This window comes from Lissotriton vulgaris, chromosome 11 (genome assembly GCF_964263255.1).
Source record: "Lissotriton vulgaris chromosome 11, aLisVul1.2, whole genome shotgun sequence".
NCBI classification, from domain to species: Eukaryota; Metazoa; Chordata; class Amphibia; order Caudata; family Salamandridae; genus Lissotriton; species Lissotriton vulgaris.
The window spans coordinates 218,512,013-218,535,460 of NC_141699.1; the positions used below are offsets into that span (position 1 = coordinate 218,512,013).

A 23,448-nucleotide genomic window follows, 5' to 3' on the forward strand; every position below is an offset into this window, starting at 1 on the left:
GATTCAAAGGGTGCTTTAACTGTCAGTGCACACTGTTCTCCAGCATTGGATCTTCTATAGATTCCCATGCTTGAATCCTTACCCATTCTCGAAGTGGGGTTTCCATAGTAAAGCAGCATGTATCCGTATAATAGGCTATAATGGCAATAAAGTCTGTGTAATAGCCTTTCTATGTCCTTTAACCCCTTCGCTGCGGATCGCCGCAGCGCTAAGGGGGGCGGGGGGTCCGAGCAGCGCTCGCATGCTTGTGACGGAGCCGCTCCATCACGAGCCGCGGTTGAGCTGTGCTCGTGACGGAGCGGTTCCGTCATGGCCCCGCCCGCTCAATAGAATGCGCCGCGCAGGCGCGGTGGCAGGGCCATGACGGAACCGTTCCGTCATGAGCACAGCTCAGCCGATGCTCATGATGGAGCGGCTCCGTCATGAGCATGGGAGGGGTTAAGAAAAAAAAGGACCAAACTTGACTACAACCATTCAGACGACAGCACCCTCTAAAACACTCCCAACAGAGGCGGAGTCCCTCAGATTTTCTACCACACGTTGTGTGAAAGAAAAGGCTACATGTGAGTGATCCACATAAAGAATGTCTTTATTGCCTCTACCCTCAACATCAGGTGAAGGAGTGCAAATGATGTTGCACTTTTTCCTCTAAGACCCTAAAGGACAGGGAGGGGAGGCTACGTGTGTGGCTACATAAGTCCAAAACTCAGAAACCCACCATTTCTGAGGAAGACAATTCGTATGTGAGAGCCCACAAAAGGTCAAGTTCTTCTGAACAAGGGACGTCTGAGGAGAGATGGAAGGCCTTAAAAATTCATCTTAAAGACCCTCTGAGAAAGGAGAAAATGAAATGAATCTCCACAGAGGAGGCCTTACAGCCCATTACTAGGTCTATAAAAACTGGGGAAAGGCCGCGTTCTTTCTCCCCAGAACCCTTAATGTCGAAGACTAAAAATTCTCAACCGTCTGGAAAGTGCCCATTTTGTCAACGAGAGTACTGTAATCATCGAAGACGCCGTTTACGAAGAACCCTACGACTGAGGCAGTCAATGACGCCAGCAGCATCAGAATTCCAAACATTGCTGTCGAAATTTACCGCGACGAAGGCATTGTCAATCGCACCGATGATGGTAAAAATTCTTCAATATGTAAAACATATTTAAACTTTACAGTAACAGTCACTGGATGATGTCATCAGTGATGTCAAATGAGATGTCATCAGTGATATCATCAGTGATGTCATTTGAGAGGTCATCAGTGATGTCACTGACCATGTCATGAATGATGTAATATGTGACATCATCAGCAGTGGATTGCGGGTGCGCGAAATATAGTTCGTACAACTTACTATATAGGAGCAATTTCAATGGTTTTTAAAATGCTAATTCCTAACTATATAAGGCCTGAAACCTATGTTTTTTTAAGTCAATCTGCAAGGTTTTTTAAATGCTAATTCCTAACTATATAAGTCTTGAAACCTATGTTTTTTTCAGTGAATTTGCAAGGTTTTTTAAATGCTAATTCCTAACTATATCAGGCGTGAAACCTATATTTTTTTTCAATAAATTTCAAAGGGTTTATAAATGCTAATTCTATTAGCGGATAACGTTTATATATATTATTATCCTTCTGGGACCACCTGAGCAGCCATCTTGTTTCTCAGGAGAAGTGAGGCACAAGAGAGCACAAAACAAGAGTGGAAAACGCAAAAAGGGGGCAGGGTTGAGACCCCCTGACCCCCTAGCCCTTCTCAGGGGGTCCCAGAAGGACCACCAAGTGCAAAAAAAAGGATTTTTTTTTAAATCGCGTACGGTGCGCGTACCCCCGATTTTTTTATTTTTTTATTTTTGCCCTTGGGGGTCCTTTTGGGACCCCCTGAGAAGGTCTAGAGGGTTGGGGGGTCTCTACCCTGCCCCCTTTTCGTGTTTTCCACTTTTGTTTTGGGCTCTCTTGGGCCTCAGTTCTCCTGAAAAACAAGATGGTGGCCAACACTTCCTGGTTTGGACAGTTTGGAATGTTGACAGTCGACTGCCAGCCAATCAGAAACTCACTCGCGCACGTAAGGGTGAGCGCACGTACTCGTACGGTACGCGTTAACGTACGCGTACGGTGAGCGCATATAGATATATAATTTGATCAAATTCAATTTTATCATCAACTACTGGAGGGATTTTCACCAAATATGGAAAAGGCACTACTGCATACCTGTCCCTACCATTTTGCCAAGTTTGGTGTAATTCCGTTCAGCCGTTCAGGCTGTAGCCGTGTCTAAAGGTCCCATAGAAAATGCCATTTGAAAAATCTCAAATTCAATTTTCTCAAGAACTACTGGAGGGATTTTCACCAAACATAGCAAAGGCACATCTGCATACCAGGCCCTACCATTTTGCCAAGTTTGGTGTAATTTCATTCAGCCGTTCGGGCTGTAGCCGTGTCTGAAGGACCTTATGGAAATTAACATGGGGAAAACACATTTTGGGGCCCCCCCTTTCGGCCCCCGCTTGACGAATCCCCCTGAAACTTTCAGGGAAGGAGAGGAGTGGAGCTGGCCAAAATTTTGGAAAATTACACACAGATTCCTCAATCGGCGCCAAAGTTATTCCCAATAGAATGTTGAGCGCATATAGATATATAATTTGCTAAAATTCATTTTCTCAACAATTACTGGAGGGATTTTCACCAAATATAGAAAAGGCACTACTGCATACCTGTCCCTACCATTTGGCCAAGTTTGGTGTAATTCCGTTCAGCCGTTCGGGCTGTAACCGTGTCTAAAGGTCACATAGAAAATGCTATTTGAAAAATTTCAAATTAAATTTTCTCAAGAACTACTGGAGGGATTTACACCAAACATACAAAAGGCTCTGCTGCATACCAGTCCCTACCATTTTGCCAAATCTGGTATAATTCCGTTCAGCCGTTCGAGCTGTAGCCTTGTCAGAATGTCCCTATGGAAATTAACATGGGGAAAACACGTTTTGGTACCCCCCTTTTTTCTCGGCCCCCGCTTGACGAATCCCCCCGAAACTTTCAGCGAAGGAGCGGAGCGCAGCGAGGCAAATTTAAGGAAAATTACAGGCAGATCCCTCAATCGGCGCCAAAGTTATTCCCAATAGAATGTTCGGAATTTCCTATGGTAACTAAGTCCTAACTATATATACCTACTGGCGACCGCCAGTAGGTAATATATATATATATATATATATATATATAATATATTACCATTCTCATTCATAGCTCAATTATGAGGATGTCAAGATCAGTCCATGCTGCAGGATTTCAGGAGTTTTCCCGACCCTCCACAGAAGCCGCCAATAGTACCACCGCATCCTACATCTTCAGCTATGCCGAGTTGCATTCCACCACCTGTAACACCTAGGATGACACCTGTGTCAAATATAGCATTCGCAACTAAAAGATGATCTAGCATCTCGGGGTGAAAGGGAGGAAGGCAAACTCCCTGAACCGCAACCTCAGCAAGATGAGTGAGATGACTCACTTGTCCCCACTCCATCATCTTCACTGCCACATCCTTCAGATTCTCCCCCAGAGGACATTGGTGGTTTTCATCGGGCTATAACACGTTTGCATCTCCCAACCTCAATTAAACTGTCAGATTGTTTTCTCATTGACTTCAAAGAACTAGAAAAGAAGTTAATAAGAGCCATCACCATCATTGACTATATATGGGAGGAGGGGATTAAAATAATAAGAGCCCTGCTCTAGTGGGCGCAGGTCCACCCCGCATGGACAAAAAGTATAAAGCTACTAAGGATTCCCCCACTTGCCTCACAGGTCATCCAACTCTGATTCTGTGATCTCTCAACCAGCGCAAAGGCTATCCAAAAAACATTTCACCCCCATTTCTGAGCCACCAGACCAGGAAAGCAGGCACTTGGACAACAACGGAAGAGGTTCTCCCTAATGTCTGCCATCACCGTTCAAGCAGCTGGCTATCCTAGGACGTTATGATCGGCAGATGTGGTCAGATGTCGGGAACCTCATTTACTTAGCACCTGAGGAAAGGAAGCAGGAAGCAAGATAGATTCTCCATGAAGGGGACATGCACTTCCTCTGAGATTATAGACTGCGCAAAGATCGTCTTCTCCACAGACTTTTGCCAGTTAGCCGGAACAGTGGTGTTGAGACGCCAAATATGGCTTAAAGGCACGGCGTTCCAACCAGAGGTACAATTGAAAAACTGGACATGGCTTATGACTGAGAGACACTATTTGGGAAGCATGTAGATGATGCACTCCTTGCAATATAAACAGACACAGCTAATGTTGGAAAGTAGGATCTTTCTGGCATAGTTAACCTCACTTTTTGCCAGGTTGTTTTTGACTGTAATACACTTGGATCCTGCTAATCAGGACCCCAGTGTCTTTGCTCTCTCTCCCCAAATTCCTGGTAATTACTTTGTACACCCCACAATTGCATACTGGTGTATCCCTGTAAGTCTCTCGTATATGGTACTAAGTACCTAGGGCATTGGTACACCAGGGATCTCCCATGACTGCAGCATGTATTGTGCAACCCATGGGAGCCCATACAAACTATGTCTGCAGCTCTGCCATTGCAGCCTGCTTGAGATGGTGCATGCACCTTTCACTTGAGAGAGGTTTGCCTTATAACCTGGTCACTGTGCGTTAAACTTAAACGTAACACCTAAGGTACGCCTTACAGCCCACAGGCATGGTTCTAAGTGTATGTATGAGGGTGTGCCTTCACGAGTAGAGACCCCCTAAGGAACCCCGAAGTCCATTAACTAGCTTGGCAAGTGCGGGTCAGCCATTTTAAGGTATTTAGTGGACACTGGCTAAGTAGTTATGTCCAACTACGTAATGGCTTCATCAAACCTGGTCATGTTTGGTGTCAAACATGTTGGAATCATGCAGCTACACCGATTCCAGTGTTGGTTGCATGATACCATGCACTGAGGGGCTTCTTAGAGGACCAAATCTACCCCCCCCCCCATGTCTACCTGTGTAGCCTTTAAGGGCCTGAGTGCAAGCTAGTGCTTCTGCCAACCCCATACACTGTTCTGCCCTCCTGCTGCTTAGCTTAACTCTGGCTGGGGAAGGCAGAACAAAGGATTTCCTGTAGAGGACTGTTGTAGCCACCTCTCCTTTAGAATTAGGTGCCTGCTAAGGTGGGAATGCTCCTGGTCGCTTCCAGACTGCTTTGAAGGGCACATTTGGTGCCCTCCTTGCATAAACGGGCTTTGTCCAGACTAGGAGCCATTGGCTCCCGCTCTGGCACAAACTACACAAAGGATAGGAGAGTGTCCACCCCCCCTGTCCAGCTCCTTCCAGTTTGCCACTTGATTCTACCGTCTTGAAACTTAGATGAGCAGAGTCCCCCAGGAGTTTGACTGGTCAGTTCACCAGGGTAGTATCCGTGACCCCTCCTGATAGGTGGGTCATCGCAGAAGTAGTCGTACCCCCTTTCTTCGTTACTTAAGGACTCCCCAGAAGGTGAATCCTTAGATTCGTCCGGACTTCGTCTTCAAGAACAGACTGGCTTCCCCTAAAGAACTTCCTAAAGACTCTTCTGCTGTTGGGCACCAAACTCTGTTGTTGGAACTGAGCCAGGAACCAACACATGAATGCTTCTGGTAGGAAGACTCCTACTGCAACTTCGTCTCTATGCTCTTCCAAGTTCTGCAACTTATGTCACTCCCCTGTATCTGCTGGCACCTCGACGACAATACAGGTGGTGGTTTGATGGCTCTCCAGAGGCCTGACCTGTCTTCCCTGCAACTTGGGAGACTGCAATCCCTCTCCAGTCTACCGGAATATCATCCCTGTGCACCTGGCTGCAGTTGCCAGGGCTTGTTGACTGTCCTGACCAAAGATCTTCAAGCTGCAAGAAGCCCCAGTCTCAAACACTACCCAGCTCCAAGAGTGTTGTCCTCCCTGCATCTCCTGCAACATGTGCCTCCATCTTGTGTGTATCGCTGAGGCCTCCTTGCAACTCCCTGTGCCTGCTGCCAGAGGGTGGTCCTCCTGGGGTCTCCATTGATTCCTGCTGGCTCTCCTGCGTGCTGGGGTCAGTCCTGAATGGGTGAGATCCTCAGACCTTGCTGGTCTGCAACCCAGCATCTCTTTGTGCAGCACTTCTGTTTCTTTTGCTAAGGCTTGTTGGTGGTCCTGCTGGCCACTGCACTGACCCTCCTGCATCTCGACAATCTCCTGTGCTTTTGCATCGTCGTGTGGGCTCCTCAGCTGCATCTTAAAGACCTCCGTGCTACAGCAAAGTATCTCCTACAAGGAGTGGCATTGTGCTCCTGCACCTCACAGGACACCTCTGGTGGTTTGGAATCATATCCTTTCTTTTTGCAGGTACTCCTCATCTGGAATTCACATCTGGGTTCCTATTTGCTATTACAACAAAGGGTTGCCTGGACTCAGTACAGGGTGTGTTACCAATAGGTATACACCACAAACCGAGCCAGCCTCCTACAGGTAGGTCTCTAAGTACCCTTCAATTTAAGAAGTTGCTTTTTCGGGGGCCTTAAAGAAGAAGTTTCTTTAATTATGCAGGAGGTTATCAGCCCCAGTACAGATCCTCTTACCAACCTCAGGCTTACTGTCAACCGCCCTCGGCAGCCTATAAAAACAAGGTCTGCGCCGGAAGCAATCCTTCCACCAGAGTCAGGATGCAGGTCGCAAGCAGTGACTTAGAGCAGGTCCACTCCTTCCCATCCTGTGGCTGTGAATATTTCCAACTACATCCCTCAGTGGAGTGAGAAAACATTGGGAAAATGGTATTAGATCTAGTAAGTTGCGAACATACCCTGGAGTTTTTCCAGAGCGAACAAACAACCCTCCAAGGGGAGCGCACCCACCTTGGCTTCACTTATTGAGGAAAGAAGCACTTTTAATGTTGGTTAAGGGTGCGATATAAAAGGTCCCTTACTTCCAAAGAGGTGTGGGGTTCTACTCCCGTTCTTTCCTTACATGAAAGAAAACAGGGAAATTGATACCCATCTTAGACCTCAGAAAGCTGAACAAATTCTTACGCAAACAATCACTCTCTCCGATATCCTGCACTTGCTAAACAGTGGAGACTACATGACCTCTATAGACCTACAAGATGTGAATTTTCACATCCCCATACATCCCAAGCTCCGCAAATATCTCTACTTCACTGTAGACAGTACCCATTACCAGTTCCCAGTCCTTCCATTCGGCCTCAAGTCAGCTCCAAACATATTCACCAAATGTCTTGCTCTGGTAGCAGCCACACTCAGAAAGCAAAGTCATCAGGTATTCCCCCACTTAGACGACTGACTGCTAAAAGCCTGAACACCACAGCAAGCTTCCAGAGCTACTAAAGCTTGCCTCTCACTGTTTAACAGACTAGGCCTTATGGTGAATTATCCGAAATCCTCCACTAAACCCTAGTCAACCAATAACGTTTCTGGGAGCCAATCTGTATACTAAGCAAAACAAAGTTTTTCTTTCAAGACTGACAGCTCAGACTAACAAACTTAGCTCTAAATATTTGCAAATGAAAGTCGGCTTCAGTTACACCTTTACAAGTCGTTACTGGACATGATCTGGTTCACAATCAATCTGGTTACGCTGGTATGGCTCAAGATGAGGCCACTGCAGGTGGAGCTACAAGCGCAATCGATCCAGCCAGAGGGATCGTTTGATGATTTGATAAAAATCACCTGAAGGATAGTAACGCTTTTGGAGTGGTGGTCTCCAATATCTCATCTATCGTAAGGTCTCACATTCTTGACTTCAATACCGGACTTCAGCATCACCACTGATGCATCCTTAGACAGCTGGGGTGGTCACTTACAGGACCTACAGATACAAGGAAAGTGGTCAATATTTCAAAAGACTATGGATATTAATTGCTTGGAACTAAAGGTGATACCTCTTCGCCTCTAAGCTTTTCTCCCACGAATAGCAGACGCCTCTGTTCTGGTCCATCCAGATGATATGGCCAGCATGTATTTCATCAACAAGGAAGGAGGTACGAGGTCACTAACGCTATCTCAGGAAGCCCGAGAGCTTTGCAAATGACTTGCAACTCATAAGAGATCTCTGAAAGCTGAGCTTGTGTTGGCTGTAAACAATACCTTAGCAGTCACACTCACCAGAACCAGAGACAGTTGCCTCGTGTGGGAACTGGATCTGGACAAAATATTCTTCCGGTGGGGCAAGCCAGTGTTGGATCTCTTTGCGACAGACAACAATGCCAAATGCCAGTTCTGCGCCAGTCAATACCTACTCTCAGGGTTGTGGGGAAATGCCCTTTCAATTAGATGGTTTGGGATTTATGCATACTTTTTCCCCCCTTCCCTCTCATACCGAGGATACTCAACAAAATGAAGAGAGCCCTGTCACCTCATTCTAATAGCTATCAAATGGCACAGGCAGCATTGATCTACGGACCTTTCACTGATGTCGGAGTTCAATCCCATTCGACTACTAACAATTCAGATGCTGTTAACGAGGGACAACAGCCAAATCATACTTCCGGAGCCATTTTCTCTCCAATTACAAGCATGGCTACTGAATTCAATAAGACCCCAGATGTAGATATTTTTCAAGACTGTAGGGAAATTTTGGCTAAAGAAAGAGCTGAATCTACAAGGAAGTCATACAGGTTAAAGTGGAAGAGATTCTGCTCATGGTGTCAGAAATCTAACCTGCATCCCTTGGAAGCATTACCTGAACAGATTCTACCTTTACCTCCTGTCGCTAGCCAGATCAGGTTTGGTTCATGCGTCTGTTAAAGTTCACCTTCCCGCAATTTATAGGTACAGATTTTCCCCACATTCTCTTTCTCCTGTTCCACAATAATATTCAGACAAATCGTAAAGGGACTTTATAGCACTTTCCCCCAGTACGAGCTTCTCCCACAGAATGGCATCCCAATGTGATCCTCTCCCAATTTATGATGCCTCCATTCAAACCCATTCACAAATCAGACCTGAAGTATCTCACGTGTAAGGCCATTTTACTCTTGGTTCTCACTTCCAGTAGAAGAGTAAGCGAGATTCACACTTTCTCAATGCAGGAACGGTTCCTGCATTTCAGTGATGATTATTTGCTTCTTAGGACAAATTAAAAATGTATCCACAAGGTCCCATCGCAGTTTCAGCTCAATGAACCTATCCTACTTTGTACCTTTTCACCAAATGTGACATCCCTGCAGAAAGGCCTCGCCATACCTTGGACATTAAGCAATGTCTTAAATTCTATCTTCATCACTCTAAAAAATCTGGAAAATGCATCAACTGATCGTCTCTTGGTCTCGCCATGGTACTGCAGTTACGAAAGCAACAGTCGCAAGATGAATTTTGGATGCCATTCAGTTTTGTCATAACAAGGCTGGCAAACCACTCCCAGCAAGGACAAAAGTGCACTCAACAAGGGCAGTGTCCACTTCAGTTGCTCTGTTTACAGGCATTCCACTGGAGAAAATATATTGTGCTGAGACGTGGAAGAGCACCACACGTTCACACAACAGTAATGTCTAGAATCGGCACAGAGAAGTGATGCAGCTGTAGGAAAGGTGGTTTTTCGTCCTCTGTTTCAGTAAGGTGAGCCTCTTTAACTTAAAATGATTATTGATATGTCTCTGCTAATGTATTTGATACAGTTGTATAATGCATGATTCTCTTGTCATATATAAATAATTTACGAAGAGTAATGCATAGATGAATGTATACGGATATTCTTTAGACTGTTACCCACCATCCTCAAGGGTACTTCTGTTACTGTTGTGTTTACCTACAAAACTACTTCCTACTCTGATTCAAGCATGTGAATCTATGAAAGATCCAATGCTGAATAAGAAAATGAGTTACTTACCTGTAATTGCAGATCTCCAGTATTGGTACCTTTTACAGATTCACATATGACCCACTGTCCTCCCCTGAAAGGCTCCCCTTACAGATTAAGATTATTTATTCCCACTTGTGCTTGAAACTTTTAGGGATTCAGCCTCTGTTGGGAGTGTTCTAGAGGGTGCTGTTGCCTGATTGGTTATAGTTCAACTCTGGTTCTTTAAAAAAAGGATATAGATAGGCTGACTTTTAATTACCATTTTAGCCTTTTATACTGATACATACTGCTTTACTATGGTACCGTGGGACTCCCACTCCGACGACTGGGTATGAATCGAACATGTGAGTCTATGAAAGGTGCCAATACTGGAGTACTGCAGTTACAGGTAGCTAACTCATTTTCTTCATCTTTACAAAAGGCTTGTTCTAGTTCAGGACCATACCTTTGGGTCTAAAGAACTTACTAGCCACATGTATAGTTCATAATCAGATAGTTGTAGGGAGAAATAATTTGTTGCGTGTATGATTTATTTATTTATTTTAAACATATTTAATTGAAGGTTTATCATCATACAACACCATTATAAAACACAATACCATCATTCGTCAAATATATCTTCATTTATATCCCAACATGCCCTAATGCCCTCCCCCCTCAAATGGTGTGGGCATGTATCTTCCAAAGTAATGCATCGCATGATGTTCAGTTGTCAGTGATTCATTCTCGACTTATTGTAAATTCTAGATGTTACTCGTATATTCCAAGTGCACTAGCTCTCATCGTCCTTTTGTAGGTCTAACAAGGCCTGTACTAAGGTTTCCCATGCCCTTGCTTGTTCCAGGGCCTTTTCCTGACTTGAACGTTGGGCCTGTTGCAGCCGAATAGTGCTCTCACTCCTTGCCCATTTATAAAGCTCCGCTCTCCAGCGCTTGTGTGATGGTCCCTCTTTTGACTTCCAGTGCAGGGTGATTTCTCTCTTCGCTAATATGAGCCCTAGATCTATACATTTACTTGTTATCTTTGTTTTGGTTGTATGGGGGAACCAAAGCAGCACACACGTAGCCATATCGTAAGTCAGATCTCTGCTCGGAACTTCATTCAAAAAGGCTCCCACTTCTATCCAATAGTTCCCTAGTCTTGGGCAGTCCCAGAGCATGTGCTCCAGTTCCGCTCCCTCTTCCAAACATCTGGGGCATGCCGCATCTTGCACCTGGAAATACCTCTGAATCTTCCCCGGTGTCAGATAGGCTCGGTGTAATATGAAAAACTGTATCAGTTGTAATCGTGCATTCCGAGTGCCCTTCCATGCCCTTCTGAGGACATGCCCCCATGTTGTGTCTGGTATCGGTCGACCTATGCCTGATTCCCATTTTGACTTTAGGTCAGGTAATGGTTGTAACCCCTAGTGCAGCATCCGAAACTGGAAGCACATAACCAATTTAAAGGACCCCGCTGCCATTGCTACATACTGGCATGCCATTGTAGTCTTAGGTTCTACCTGCCCCTCCTTCCACTGCTTCCGAATCGCCGCTGTTACCGCAGCATGAATCAAGAAGTCACCTCTTGGGAGGTCATATCTCTCCTGCAAGGCCTGAAAAGACAGCAGTTCTCCCTCCTCATATAAGTCCCCTATCATCTGGACTTCCAATTGCTCCCACTCCTCGAGAGCAGTCAAATCACTCCTATGTGGAAGTGCCGTCCGCATCCCTAATGGGATCTCTGGAGCATAAGGATGCAAGACTCCCGCTTTACGTTGGCTACGGTTCCAGCATGACCTCAGAGTGCTCTCCTCCAGCGATAGATCCCTGGGGAGAAGTGCCTGTTGCAAGACTATATATGAAAGGATATGCCTTTGAATCCCTGTACCTCTCATATGGTCAGGGCCCCGAAACTCTGCAGCAATCGCCTGCGTGAGTACCTGCAGCTGTGCCGCCAAATAGTAAAGTTCGAAGTCCGGAACTGCTAGTCCCCCCTCCAGCTTCGGTCGCATTAGTTTTTCAAAAGCTATTCGCTTCCTGCCCGTTCCCCATAAAAAGACAATGACCATTGTCCTCCATTCCTTGAACATCAACGGCAGCGTCCGGAAGTAATTAAGCAGCCTTGGCAATGCCACCATTTTAAGTAAGGCTAACCTCCCCATTACTGATAACGGGAGCATGGACCAAAATGCCATGCTCCCCTTTAAGGCCCTTATGCAGCGCCCTATGTTCCCTTCCAGGATGTCAGTAGCGTCATGATAAATTCGGACCCCAAGATAAGTGAGGCACCTCGGCTCTCATTTTATCTCCTGGGGAAGGACTGGAATTACTTTGCATGGTCGTACTGGAAGTAAGCATGTCTTACGCCAGTTCACTCTGAGTCCCGATAAATCTCCAAATCTAGTCAACAAAGTAATCGCACCTCACAGTGCCCCTTCCCGGTTTTCTAGGTATAAGAGTAAGTCATCTGCATACAACGATATGCGTTGTGGTATCGCATTATGCCACAGTCCGTCAAAACTCAGTCCTAATCTCGCCTGCACCGCTAGCGGTTCTATTGCAAGCGCAAACAGCAGTGGGGACAGGGAGAATCCCTGTCTCGTTCCCCTCAATACCGGGTATTGGGTGGATATCAGTTTCCCCAGCCTCACTCTTGCCGCTGCCGAAGAGTATAAAACTCTAACCCAATTCCCAAACAGCGCACCTAGACGAAACCGCTCCAGTACTCTAAAGAGGTATGTCCATTCTAGGCAATCGAAAGCTTTTTCTATGTCCACCGAAAGGACCGCCGGCATGTCGAGGTCATGATGGTCAGTCCCCATGATCCTTATGAGCCGCAGTATATTCGAGGAAGTGTTTCTAGTTGGAATAAATCCAGCTTGGACGGGATGTACCAGGGTGGTCATGTGAGGTAATAATCGGGTTGCCAGTATCCTACTCAGGATCTTATAGTCCGTCGTCAGCATGGATAACGGTCTATAGGAAGTTACATCCTCTCCGTTTCGACCTGGTTTCAAAAGGGGACTAATCAACACCTCTTGCATGGAAGACAACCGACCCAACTCTCTAGCCTCTTTATATACCTCAAGTAGACGGGGAGCTAGCAGATCAATATATTGTGCATAAAATTCAACCGGTAAGCCGTCCACTCCCGGAGTTTTTTTCCGGGCCATGTGCTTGATTGCACTTCGGATCTCAACTAATGTGATATCTCCTCCTAGTACATCAGCCTGTTCCTCTTCTAAGTGCCTCGTCCTCCACCCTCAAACTACACTGGTACAATAACTCATAATAGCCCAAGAACCGTGTCATGATCTCGTGTTGGGTGTACACTATAGTACCTGTTTCTGTTTCCATGGCCAGAACTGGGCAACCTCTCGGCGTCTGATCGGACAGCCATGCCAGCACTGCTCCAGCCTTATCCCCCTCTGCATGTACCCTTGTTGTAAAAGTCTTATGATCGAAACTGCGCAATCTCTCTACTTCTGCCGCGGTTAGTTCCTTCGCCTCTAGTAATTGTGTTTGTAAAGCTGGCTGCTCTGGCCGCTGTTGTTCTAACACCCTCAGTTTCTCTTCAGTTTTATCTACATCATTTAGCAACACTTTCCTCATTCCTGTATATTTGCTGATACAAAGCCCACGTATCACCACCTTGAAGGCGTCCCACTCCACTGCCCTAGAAGATGCTGTTCCCTCATTTTCCTCAAAATATTGTTCGATGCCCACCTTTATTGCTGCCTGGTAGACCTGGTCTTCCAGCGTTTCAGGGCGTAAGCGCCATGTAGGTATTGACGATCTAGTCATCCACCAATTGATAGATAACAATAGTGGATTGTGATCGGATATAATCCTGGCCAAATATTCTGATCCTCCCACTATTGGGATCGACTGGGAGCACAAAATTGCACCTTTTCGAACGTGGAGCTCATGCAGGGCTGAAAAAAAGGAATAGTCCCTATCTCTCGGGTGCTGTCTACGCCAAATATCTATTAAGCCCCATCTTTCCTGCCAGTTCAATCTACTCTGTGCTAGCCGGCACACCGGCGAATCAGCCAGCGGAGGAGGCGATCTATCCAGCACAGTATCTGTGAGTGAGTTAAAATCTCCCCCTGCTAGTATCGGATTAGTCAAATAATGTGCTAGGGCACCCGATATGTGCTAAACAAAAGTGTGCCTGATCTGTGTTTGGTGCGTGTATACTGCAAAGAGTGACATTCCTCCCATACAATCGTCCCTCTACCGCCACATATCTGCCCTCAGGATCCACAACATGTTGTATAGCTTAAAAAGGAACCCCAGCCCGCACCCAGATCAGTGCTCCCCTAGCAAACGCCGAGTACGATGTACAGAAGACCTGACCCCTCCACCTACGCTGCAATGCTTGTCCCTCTGCTTTAGTGAGAGGAGTCTCCTGTAAGAAGGCTATCTGGACTCCCCTCCTGACCAAATACACATGAACTTTTACGCCTTGTCATTGTGTGTAAACCTCGCACGTTCCAGGAAATACAAATCAATTCAGGTAACGTTCCCATCGCTAATGAACCACCTCCCCCTGACTGTTCCCAAGCATCTGCCCACACCAAATGTACCCATCCTCACATCAACATCCCCAACTCCCACCCCCCAGAACAGGACCTAATATCAGTCTATCAGCCCCCATCCAAACCATAAAACCAAAACACTCCATATATCCCGCAGTAGTCACTGCAGGTCTGCCTTAAGGGGCAAGTGGGGTGTGACTCTGGCCCGACAGGCTGCTATGCCAACCCACAGCACCCGTGCGCCATGATCCCGTATAGAAAGACCTCAACATTCGGATCCTTTTTGCATATAGTTATAAGACCACCATTTCCCTGACCCATTTACCTTCAATGCTCCATCATCAGGTGCACTCTCCACCTGCTTTATGCATCTAATACACCATCAGCAGTCCCTGGTGTGACCTTCGGGCCCCGAATGCTGTCCGTTTCTGACATTTCAGTTTCTGAACATGTTTTATGGCCTTCTGATTCAGTTTCCAGTGTTTACTGAGTCTTTTGTGCCCCAGAGAGCGCCAACACTGCCTTCAGAGCCGTTTGCCGTTCTTTATCTGTTTGAGACGACAATGGTTTCTGCGACCCCTGTCTTCTTCGACTTATTCGCTGAGACTTACGCACCTGGGGAGCCCTTTGTAGAGCTGACTTACGGTGCCTCTTGTGGTCTGTGGCTGCTTAGTAAGTTTCCAGCCATGGCCAAGCGTCTCCAGGGGTATTGAAGAACTGTGTGAAGCCATCCACTATGACCCTCAGTTTTGCTGGAAAAAGCAAAGAGTACTGAATCCCCTCGGCACTGAGTTCCCTCTTGACCAACAGGAAAGATGCGCGGAGCTTCTGGGTTTCAAGCGTATAATCTGGGAATAAAGTCACCCTGCTGTTTCCTACTGAAAAAGTCCCAGCATTGCGTGCTCTTTGGAGTAACAGATCCCTGTCTTTATAATGGAGTAGCCTTGCAACCACTAGTCTCGGCGCACGGCCTGGCTGCGGAGGCCGTGCTGGGACTCGATGCACCCGTTCAAGCGTGAAGAACGTGGACAGTCCCTCCGGGGCTACTGTCGATTGCAACCAGGATTCAAGATAGCCCATCATATCGTCTCCCTCTTCTTTCACCTGAAGACCCCCTACGCGTATATTATTGCACCTGTTTCTGCTTTCGGAATCTTCGGCCCTCTTTTCCAGGGCTTGTATATGTTCCAGAGCATTCGCCATTTTACCTTCGAGGACTGCGTGAGCTGGAGTCAGTTCTTGGAGCGTGTCTTCGGCTGTTTTCACACTGTCCGTTAATTTAGAGTGATCGGCTCGCAATATCCCTAATCCTGTCGCCACCTGAGCAATGTCCTGTTGTAGGGCTTCTCATGACGCCGCGATAGCTTCTAAAATGCAATCTAACTGCTGTTGCAGACCTGCGGCCCCCTGTTTTGTCTGGTCCTGCGCGTCTGAATCCATGGTCCCCTCTGTTTTTCCCTTGGGTTTAACCATATTCAAGAGATCGCTACTATGATTCAGCAAGATCTAGGAGTTCTTATACAGGTCGCAGCAGGCAGTGTTCATTCTTTTATACTGATTACTAATTGTAGACCTTCACGAACAATGCACCAATGCGTTTCAAGTGAGCAGATCCCTGTTACGACCAAAGTATTTCCGCTTTAGGTACCCCAGCCCTGACAATCAGTCACATGTACACAGTTCCTGCTTCAGCGTTCCTTAGGCACAGCCCGCTCACGTACATTGCCAACGGGATTACCCCTTTTCCACCTTCGCATCAGCCACCAGCTCAGGTCCAGGATTAGGTCAGCCTCATTCGAGACCCACAGTTCTCTGATGTCGCCATGCGATATGTATCAGCCAGGCTCACTGTGCTTCTCGCACTCAATGCTTCCAGGACACCACCCCAGGCGATCCCCGCAGCAATCGAGGCGCTCCGCACAGTTTCTTTTTAAGTATGCCACTACATGCGTCGTTCGCAATTATCACCACTTTCTTCGCAGGGCCACAGCTGATCCCCGCTGGCCTCGTCACCCCACTTCGTGAGCCTTTAGCAGTCGAGGCCGCTTCTTAATTGTCAAGCCGCTTTCCAGCACCGCTGATCGTGGTACCGCTCTCCCCAGTCACACTTCGAATATCCTGCGCTGCCCCAGGCTCGCAGGACGCAGCTCACCCGCGCCCCACATCCACCTCCGCAGGGCAGGGCCCCAGGTCTACTGCGCCCCACTTACCCGGGTCACTGTTGTCGGGCCACCCCAGTGTGCGCCTCCTCCGCTCCTCGATCGCCACTCTCCTCAGGTATCAATGGCGCGATGGGGCCCAGACAGCTCGCACCTTCGATCCCGATATCTCCTCCCCTTGGCGCTGTAAACCCCAGTCACCTGGCAGTCAGGGCTCGTCTCGCTCCGCACCCGTCGATCAAAGCAGCAGTCTTTCGTCACAGACAATATGTGCTCCTCGCCTCAATAAGCAGCACCCCACTGCATCAGGTCGATCCTCGCTCCGCTGATCGGCCGGCGCCAGAGCCAGGCCGCCACCATTTTCAATGCCGCAGCTCCGATTCTTCCTCAGCGGCCTTAGCTCCCGTGAATGATGCGCTCCTCTTGGCCGCTGGGGTGTACCAGCTCCGCAACCCTCGGCAAGTGCAGCCGCGTTCACCGAACTGGAGCTCTCGCAGTAATTCCGGCTCAACAATATGCGGCACAGTGTTGTTGGGAGCCAGGGATGGTCGCCATTTTGGTTCTACCCTGCTCCAGATCGCAGACCTGCCGCCTCTTTTCCCTCACTCTTCCTATAGTTTTCGGGCGTAACAGCAGGTTCCATTTTCAATAGTTCAGGAGTAATTAGGGATCAGGCGCGGAGCTCCCAGCTCACGCCGCCTCTCCCATCGGTGCCCAAGCCACGCCCCCTGTTGCATGTATGATGTATTTAATTATCGGGATGACATTTTTGTATGTATTTCTTTAATCAAACGTTTTGCATTCTTGTTATATTTGTCATTTGTACATGCATGTGAGAAGGACATGTATGAAATTCATTCAATAAGATGGGTTACACCAGTAGTTCACTGCATTTATTGGAGGCATCATTATAAACGACGAGGTTATAAAGACGCTAACAAATCTCTGGAGCATTAAGCGATTGTAAATATTCTAAAGGTGTCTGTTATTTCAAGGTAACTTCTAGAAAACACCTAAATTAGTTGTCGTCAGCAAGAAAGGTATTTTTCTATAACTCCTTAATAGTATTTTTCTCATTTTAGGACAATAGAGATGTCTCCCCAGTGGCTACAAGAGCTCAAATCAAAGAAACGACTGAGCCAGTATGAAAACAGTTCCTAGAAGGTAAACTTCATTTGTCGCATGCAAGTGTGAGAGTGTTAATTTTTAGATTTTACATGTAATGGGGCTTGCGCCATTAAATGGAAACATATTGTATTCTATAATGTAAGGGTCTATGGTTCCGTTTCCATCACCCACTGGCTTCCTTGACTCCGGAACCTTGAGGTATTGGTGAGATACATTGTTAAACACATCTCCAATCAGCTGACCAAAGTATTTTGGGGTCACCTAATTTCTTTTGATTGTTTGGGTGTATCCTTCAGAGGGTCTGTTTTATAACTTATAAAATACAGTCATCACACATGTATTTTTTATATATCATCCATGAATTGTGTACAGCTGGCATTTCTTATTGCTTTTATCAGTGCTTGAGTCGGAGCATAATGCCTATTGGCTTTGCTAATGCTTGTTTACTCTTAAAACTAAAGAGCTGCAAAGGCGATTTTATAGAATCATATTTTATTTATTTTCACTAGCATTTGGGTGCAGATCACTACCGATCCATTGACTTTTCACTTTCTACAACTACGCTGTTTACATAAACCGCTTTAGAACTTCTTGCCAATGTACACGTGCAACAAAGAATGCTCTGCAAATCCCTATGCAAAAGGGAAGTAACGGTTGTTCTGAGGTTCTCATAGTTTTTCAATGCTTCCTTTCGAATATGATGGCTGACGTAGCTATTAGTTTGCGCTAAAGAGTTTTAGCTTCCTTTGTACTCATAGTGCATAGAGCCTACCGTATAGGCTCAAATGTCTGCATTCTAGTACACTAAATAATAAAGAAAATAATATTGTATACTACATGCATTAAATCACCTCAATTCATTGTAGGGACACTGTCCCATAAGACACTGCTACACCCTGCTTATGTATGCAAATAACTATTCTGGGTATGGGATTCTGTCGGTTGCTCAGCCGTATCCTTGTTCCTATAAATAGGATACCGTAAAGTAAAATATCTATGGATTTCATAACATTCCTGAGGTAGGGATGTTCTTTCTAGGTCTGGCTAAAGAGAGTCAGCCAGGGCGGCTCCCCCGCTATGGCGGAGGAGCGTGGCCTACTGCTTTTTCCAGTATAAAAAAGGAAAAGTAAAATGATAATAACCTGAGATCTGAAAGAGACGCGCTAGTGATGGATTCCTTACCTTAGAATATCCCCAGGCGTCAGACTGGATCCGGAAACTTTTCTTTAGAAGTACCCCTGCACGTCAGGTGGCGTCCTGCGGCTCCTCGTCCGTCACTGGCGTAGTCAGCGCCGAGTTGAAGTCACGGAGGGTACTTAGGCGCCACCCATGCGCGCTGACGTCAGTGCTTTCTTTTTCCGCACCAGCAAGCGCAGATCCAGATTGAGCACGTACCGTAGTCACTTTTTGACTACTTTTTGAGACTTTTGTCTTCCCCTTTATTCTCCTGGTGCACGTAGGGATGCCCGGCTTCAAGTCTTGCGGGCCGTGCCGCTTTAACATGTCGGTGGCGGACCCCCACAATGTGTGCCTCTACTGCCTGGAGACCGACCACGACTCCCGGGACTGCCGAGATTGTCGTGCCATGTCCCCGAAGGCTTTGAGAGAGCGGTGCCGGAAATTGCTGGATGTCCGCCATTCCTCTCATCGCCGCTTCGGATTCCGGTAAGCGACGCCATAAAAAGTCGAAGAAGCGTGTTTGCTTTCAGACGTCCCCCCGTCGCTCCTCGGAGGGGGACAGGGGCTCCGCCCTGCGGCTCCTCTGGAGCCTGGGAGTCTCGCAGCCTACCCGCCAAACCCGGGTCCGTAGGCGACTCCAAAACAGATGCAAGAGTTTCTTGCTGCCATGGACTGCCTTTTCAGGCCCAGGGATCCTGCCGGCGCGCCTTCGGGCCCCGCGGTCCCCTGTCCAAATCCTGCTGGCCTGGCGGCTCCGCCACCGGTTCTGGCCCCGAGGCCACAGGATCCTACGCCACTGGCTCTGGCCCCGGCGCCACGAGGTGCTGTGCCGCCGGCTCCACCCCCGCCTCCACCCCCGGTGCCGCACTGGGTGCCTTTTATCCCACCTCTGCACTGATCCGAATTGGGAGGTGGCTCCGGCCTGGCCCCGGCCGGCGCAGTTTTTGGCACTGTTCCCGATGCCTTTCGTCCCTTCTCCGGAGGCGGACGACGACTGGAACTGGTCCGAGGACCCCCCCCCTGCCCGGCAATGTGACTCCGAACAAGATTGGGTGGACGACCTGGAAGACGTGGGCGAACTTGATGTTTCTTCTGCCCCGGCGTTTGCCTCTCCGCCTACTATGGAGGAAGGTGCTTCCAACACCGTGGTGCTGCGTCAGGCTGTGGAGGCTCTTAATGTCGATCTTCCTACAATAGCCCTCAAGACCAACCTCCTTACGGAGGTGCTCCAGACGGCCTCTGCATCGTCGGAGCCGCTGCTCCCTTTCATTGAGGCCCTTACCGAAGTCCTCTTTGGGCACTTGCTAGCGGCCGGCCACGGGAGCGCCAGTGGATAAAAACTTCGCCAGGTGTCATCGCCTGGTGATCCTGTCTTCCTTCCCACTCACCCTACGCCTGAGAGCCTGGTCATTCAGGCCTTGACGTCGCAGAGTGCCTTTCCCACGACTTCGCCGGATAAGGACTCTAAACGGCTGGAGCGATTTGGCAAGAGGTTGTTCTCCTCGGCCAGCTTAGGTCTGCGGTCGGTTAATACCGCCTGCTTGTTGGACCGTTATTCCCACGCAGTGTGGGATTCTGTGGCTCAGGTCTTGCCTTAGTGTTCTGAGGAGGAGCAGGCTGTCCTTTCCCAAGCGATTGCTGAAGGTAAGGATGCGGCTAAGTTTGCCATCAGGTGTGGTTTGGACACCGCTGATTCGTTGGGTAGGGCAATTTCCATGACTGTGGCGTTGCGGCGCCACGCCTCGTTGCTTTCAACTGGGTTCTCGCCCGATGTCCAGGGCTCGCTCATGGACAAGCCCTTTGATGGCTCCCACCTCTTTGGCGATAAGGCCGACAGTGGATTGGAGTGCTTTAAGAACTCACGGGCACCGGCAAGTATTTGGGTCTTTCTACAAAGAACCCTGCCACTCCTGGCTTTTGTTCCTTTCATGGCAAGGGCAGAGGCATCCAGTCGCCCTCCTCCAGCAAGCCTGTGCAGAACCAGCCTCAGCGCGGCCATGGCTTCCCCAGGGCCAGGTCTGGAAACCAGTGTGCAGATCAGTCTACCTCTACCCCTGCTGCTTCCACCTCTAAGCCTTTATAATCCGAGCTTCAGGGAGCACCCCACACCAGTGGGTGGTAGGGTCCGCCACCACCTCCACTACTGGCGAGAAATTACATCGGACAAATTGGTGCTGCAGATAATCTGCCAGGGTTACTCCCTTCCCTTTCAGTCATCCCCCCCAGCCATGCCACCTCGGTGCAACCGCTTGTCAGGGGATCATTTGGCTCTTCTCCGTCAGGAAGTCACGACCCTCCTGGCCAAGGGGGCCATTAATTGCGTTCCCGGTCCGGAAGTGGGGAGTGGTTGTTATTCCCACTACTTTCTGGTTTCCAAGAAGGGCAAGCGGGGCCTGCGCCCCTTCTTGGACCTCCGTGACGTCATTCGCTTCCTCTGGAAGGAGAAATTCAAAATGCTGACCCTGGCTCACGTCCTGGCTGCCCTTGACCCAGGAGACTGGATAATGGCGTTGGACTTTCCAGGCGCTTATTTTCACATTCCCGTCCTGCTGGCCCACCAGCGTTACCTGCGGTTCACGGTAAGCCAAGAGCATTTTTAGTTTGCCGTGCTCCACTTCGACCTTACCAGTGCCCCTCGGGGGTTCATGAAGGTGATGGCGGTGGTCGCGGCTCATCGGCTCAGGTCAGGTGTCTCAGTCTTCCCCTACGTCAACGACTAGATGTTGAAGGCGGGCTCGCCCCAGGTAGTCGTCAACCACCTCCAGACTACGGCTGACCTGCATTTGCTGGCGTTCTCCATCAACGAGCCGAAGTCGCACCCGAGTCCCTCTCAGAAGCTCCCCTTCATCGGAGCGGTTCTGGATTCAACACTGTTTCGGGTTTTTCCTCCCGAGCAGCGAGTCTGGGATATTCAAGCTATGATTCCGATCTTTCAGCCTCTATCCCGGGTTTCGGTCAGGATGACCCTCTGGCTTCTGGGCCTGATGGCCTCCTGCATCCTGCTGGTGACACATGCCAGATGGCATATACAGGCTCTGCAGTGGGACCTGAAGTTCCAGTGGGCGCAACATCAGGGCAACCTGTCCGACCATGTTCAGATCTCGGAGGGCACTGCACGACAGTTGCAGTGGTGGCTCACGAATCACGATTGGGTCAGTGGCAGATCCCTCTCCCTTCCCCCAACCAGAGCACACAGTGGTGACAAGTGCATCCTTCCTGGGATGGGGAGGCCACTTGGGAGAGGCGAAGATCAGAGGCCTCTGGTCTCCAGCGGAGTCCCAGCTCCATATCAACCTTCTGGAGCTGCGGGCGATCCGACTTGCACTTAAGGCATTCCTTCCCTCTGTCCAGAGAAGTGTAGTGCAGGTGTTCACGGACAACACCACCGCCATCTGGTATTGCAACAAACAGGGCGGTGGGGTCTTGGACCCTATGCCAGGAGGCTCTGCACCTCGGGACATGGCTGGAACGTCAAGGCAGTACCTTGGTGGTTCAACACCTGGCGGGTTCTCAGAATGCCAGGGCGGATGAACTCAGCCGCCGGTGCTTGATGGATCACGAATGGCATCTGAACTCTGAGGTGGCGCATAGTCTCTCTCAGTGATGGGGAGAGCCTTGGTTAGACCTATTCACCACCGAAGAGAACGCGCAATGTCATCAGTTCTGCGCATTGGAATTTCCAAGGGGTCACTCCCTCGGCGACGCTTTTCATTGCAAGTGTAGTTGCGGTCTGTTGTACACCTTTCCGCCTATACCACTTCTGCCAAGAGTGCTGAAGAAGATCAGGAGTGACCGGGCCCAAGTCATTCTTGTGGCTTCGGACTGGGCTCGAAGAGTATGATATCCCGAGCTACTCAGTATGAGCATCGATCCCCCGATCTGTCTGCCTCTTCGGGAGGATCTTCTGTCGCAGCAGCAGGGGACTTTCCTCCACCCAAACCTGTCCAGCCTCCACCTCCATGCGTGGAGATTGAGTGACGACAGTTGACACCTTTCGATCTTCCTCCCGAAGTCTGTGATGTCATTCGGGCAGCCAGGCATCCCTCCACCAAAACAGTATACGCCTGCAGGTGGAACAGGTTTGTGGCATGGTGCACAGCAAAGGCTGTGGATCCCCTTTCTGCCCCTCTTTCTGAGGTTCTTCTGTTCCTTCTCTCTTTGGCCCAGCAGGGCTCTGCTCTGGGCACTGTGAAAGGTTATCTTTCGGCTATCTCTGCCTTTCTACGGCTTCCAGATCAGCCTTCTCTTTTCAAGTCCCCGATTGTTAACCGTTTCCTTAAAGGCATTACGCATACGTTTCCAACCGTGCCCTTCATAATGCCTCAGTGGGAATAAAATCTTGTCTTGACTTTTCTGATGTGCGCTCCCTTTGGGCCCCTTCATAACAGTCCTTTGTGTCTTCTCACCTTAAAGACTGCTTTCCTGGTTGCTCTCACCTCTGCCAGAAGAGTGAGTGAGCTCCAGGCTCTTTCTTTTAAACTTCCTTTCCTTTCTCTTCATCCGGACAAGGTGATTCTGAGGACCTGTCCTTCCTTTTTGCCAAAGGTTGTCACGCCCTTCCACATCGGGCAGACCATCACTTTTTCCCACCTTCTTTCCGCCTCTGCATTCTTCCAGAGAAGAAAGAGGCTCCACCGTCTGGACCCAA

General features: G+C 48.6%; 1 protein-coding gene across 1 annotated transcript in view; it reads left to right on the forward strand.

Moving 5' to 3' along the window:
* Positions 1 to 23,448, forward strand: part of LOC147679550 (uncharacterized) — a 430,526-nt gene that overhangs the window by 386,012 nt on the left and 21,066 nt on the right. Inside the window, exon 9 of the mRNA XM_086942459.1 lies at positions 17,576 to 17,657. Within this exon, the coding sequence (XP_086798585.1) occupies positions 17,576 to 17,654 (79 nt within the window). The 3' untranslated portion in view covers positions 17,655 to 17,657. The remainder of the gene's footprint in view (positions 1 to 17,575; positions 17,658 to 23,448) is intronic.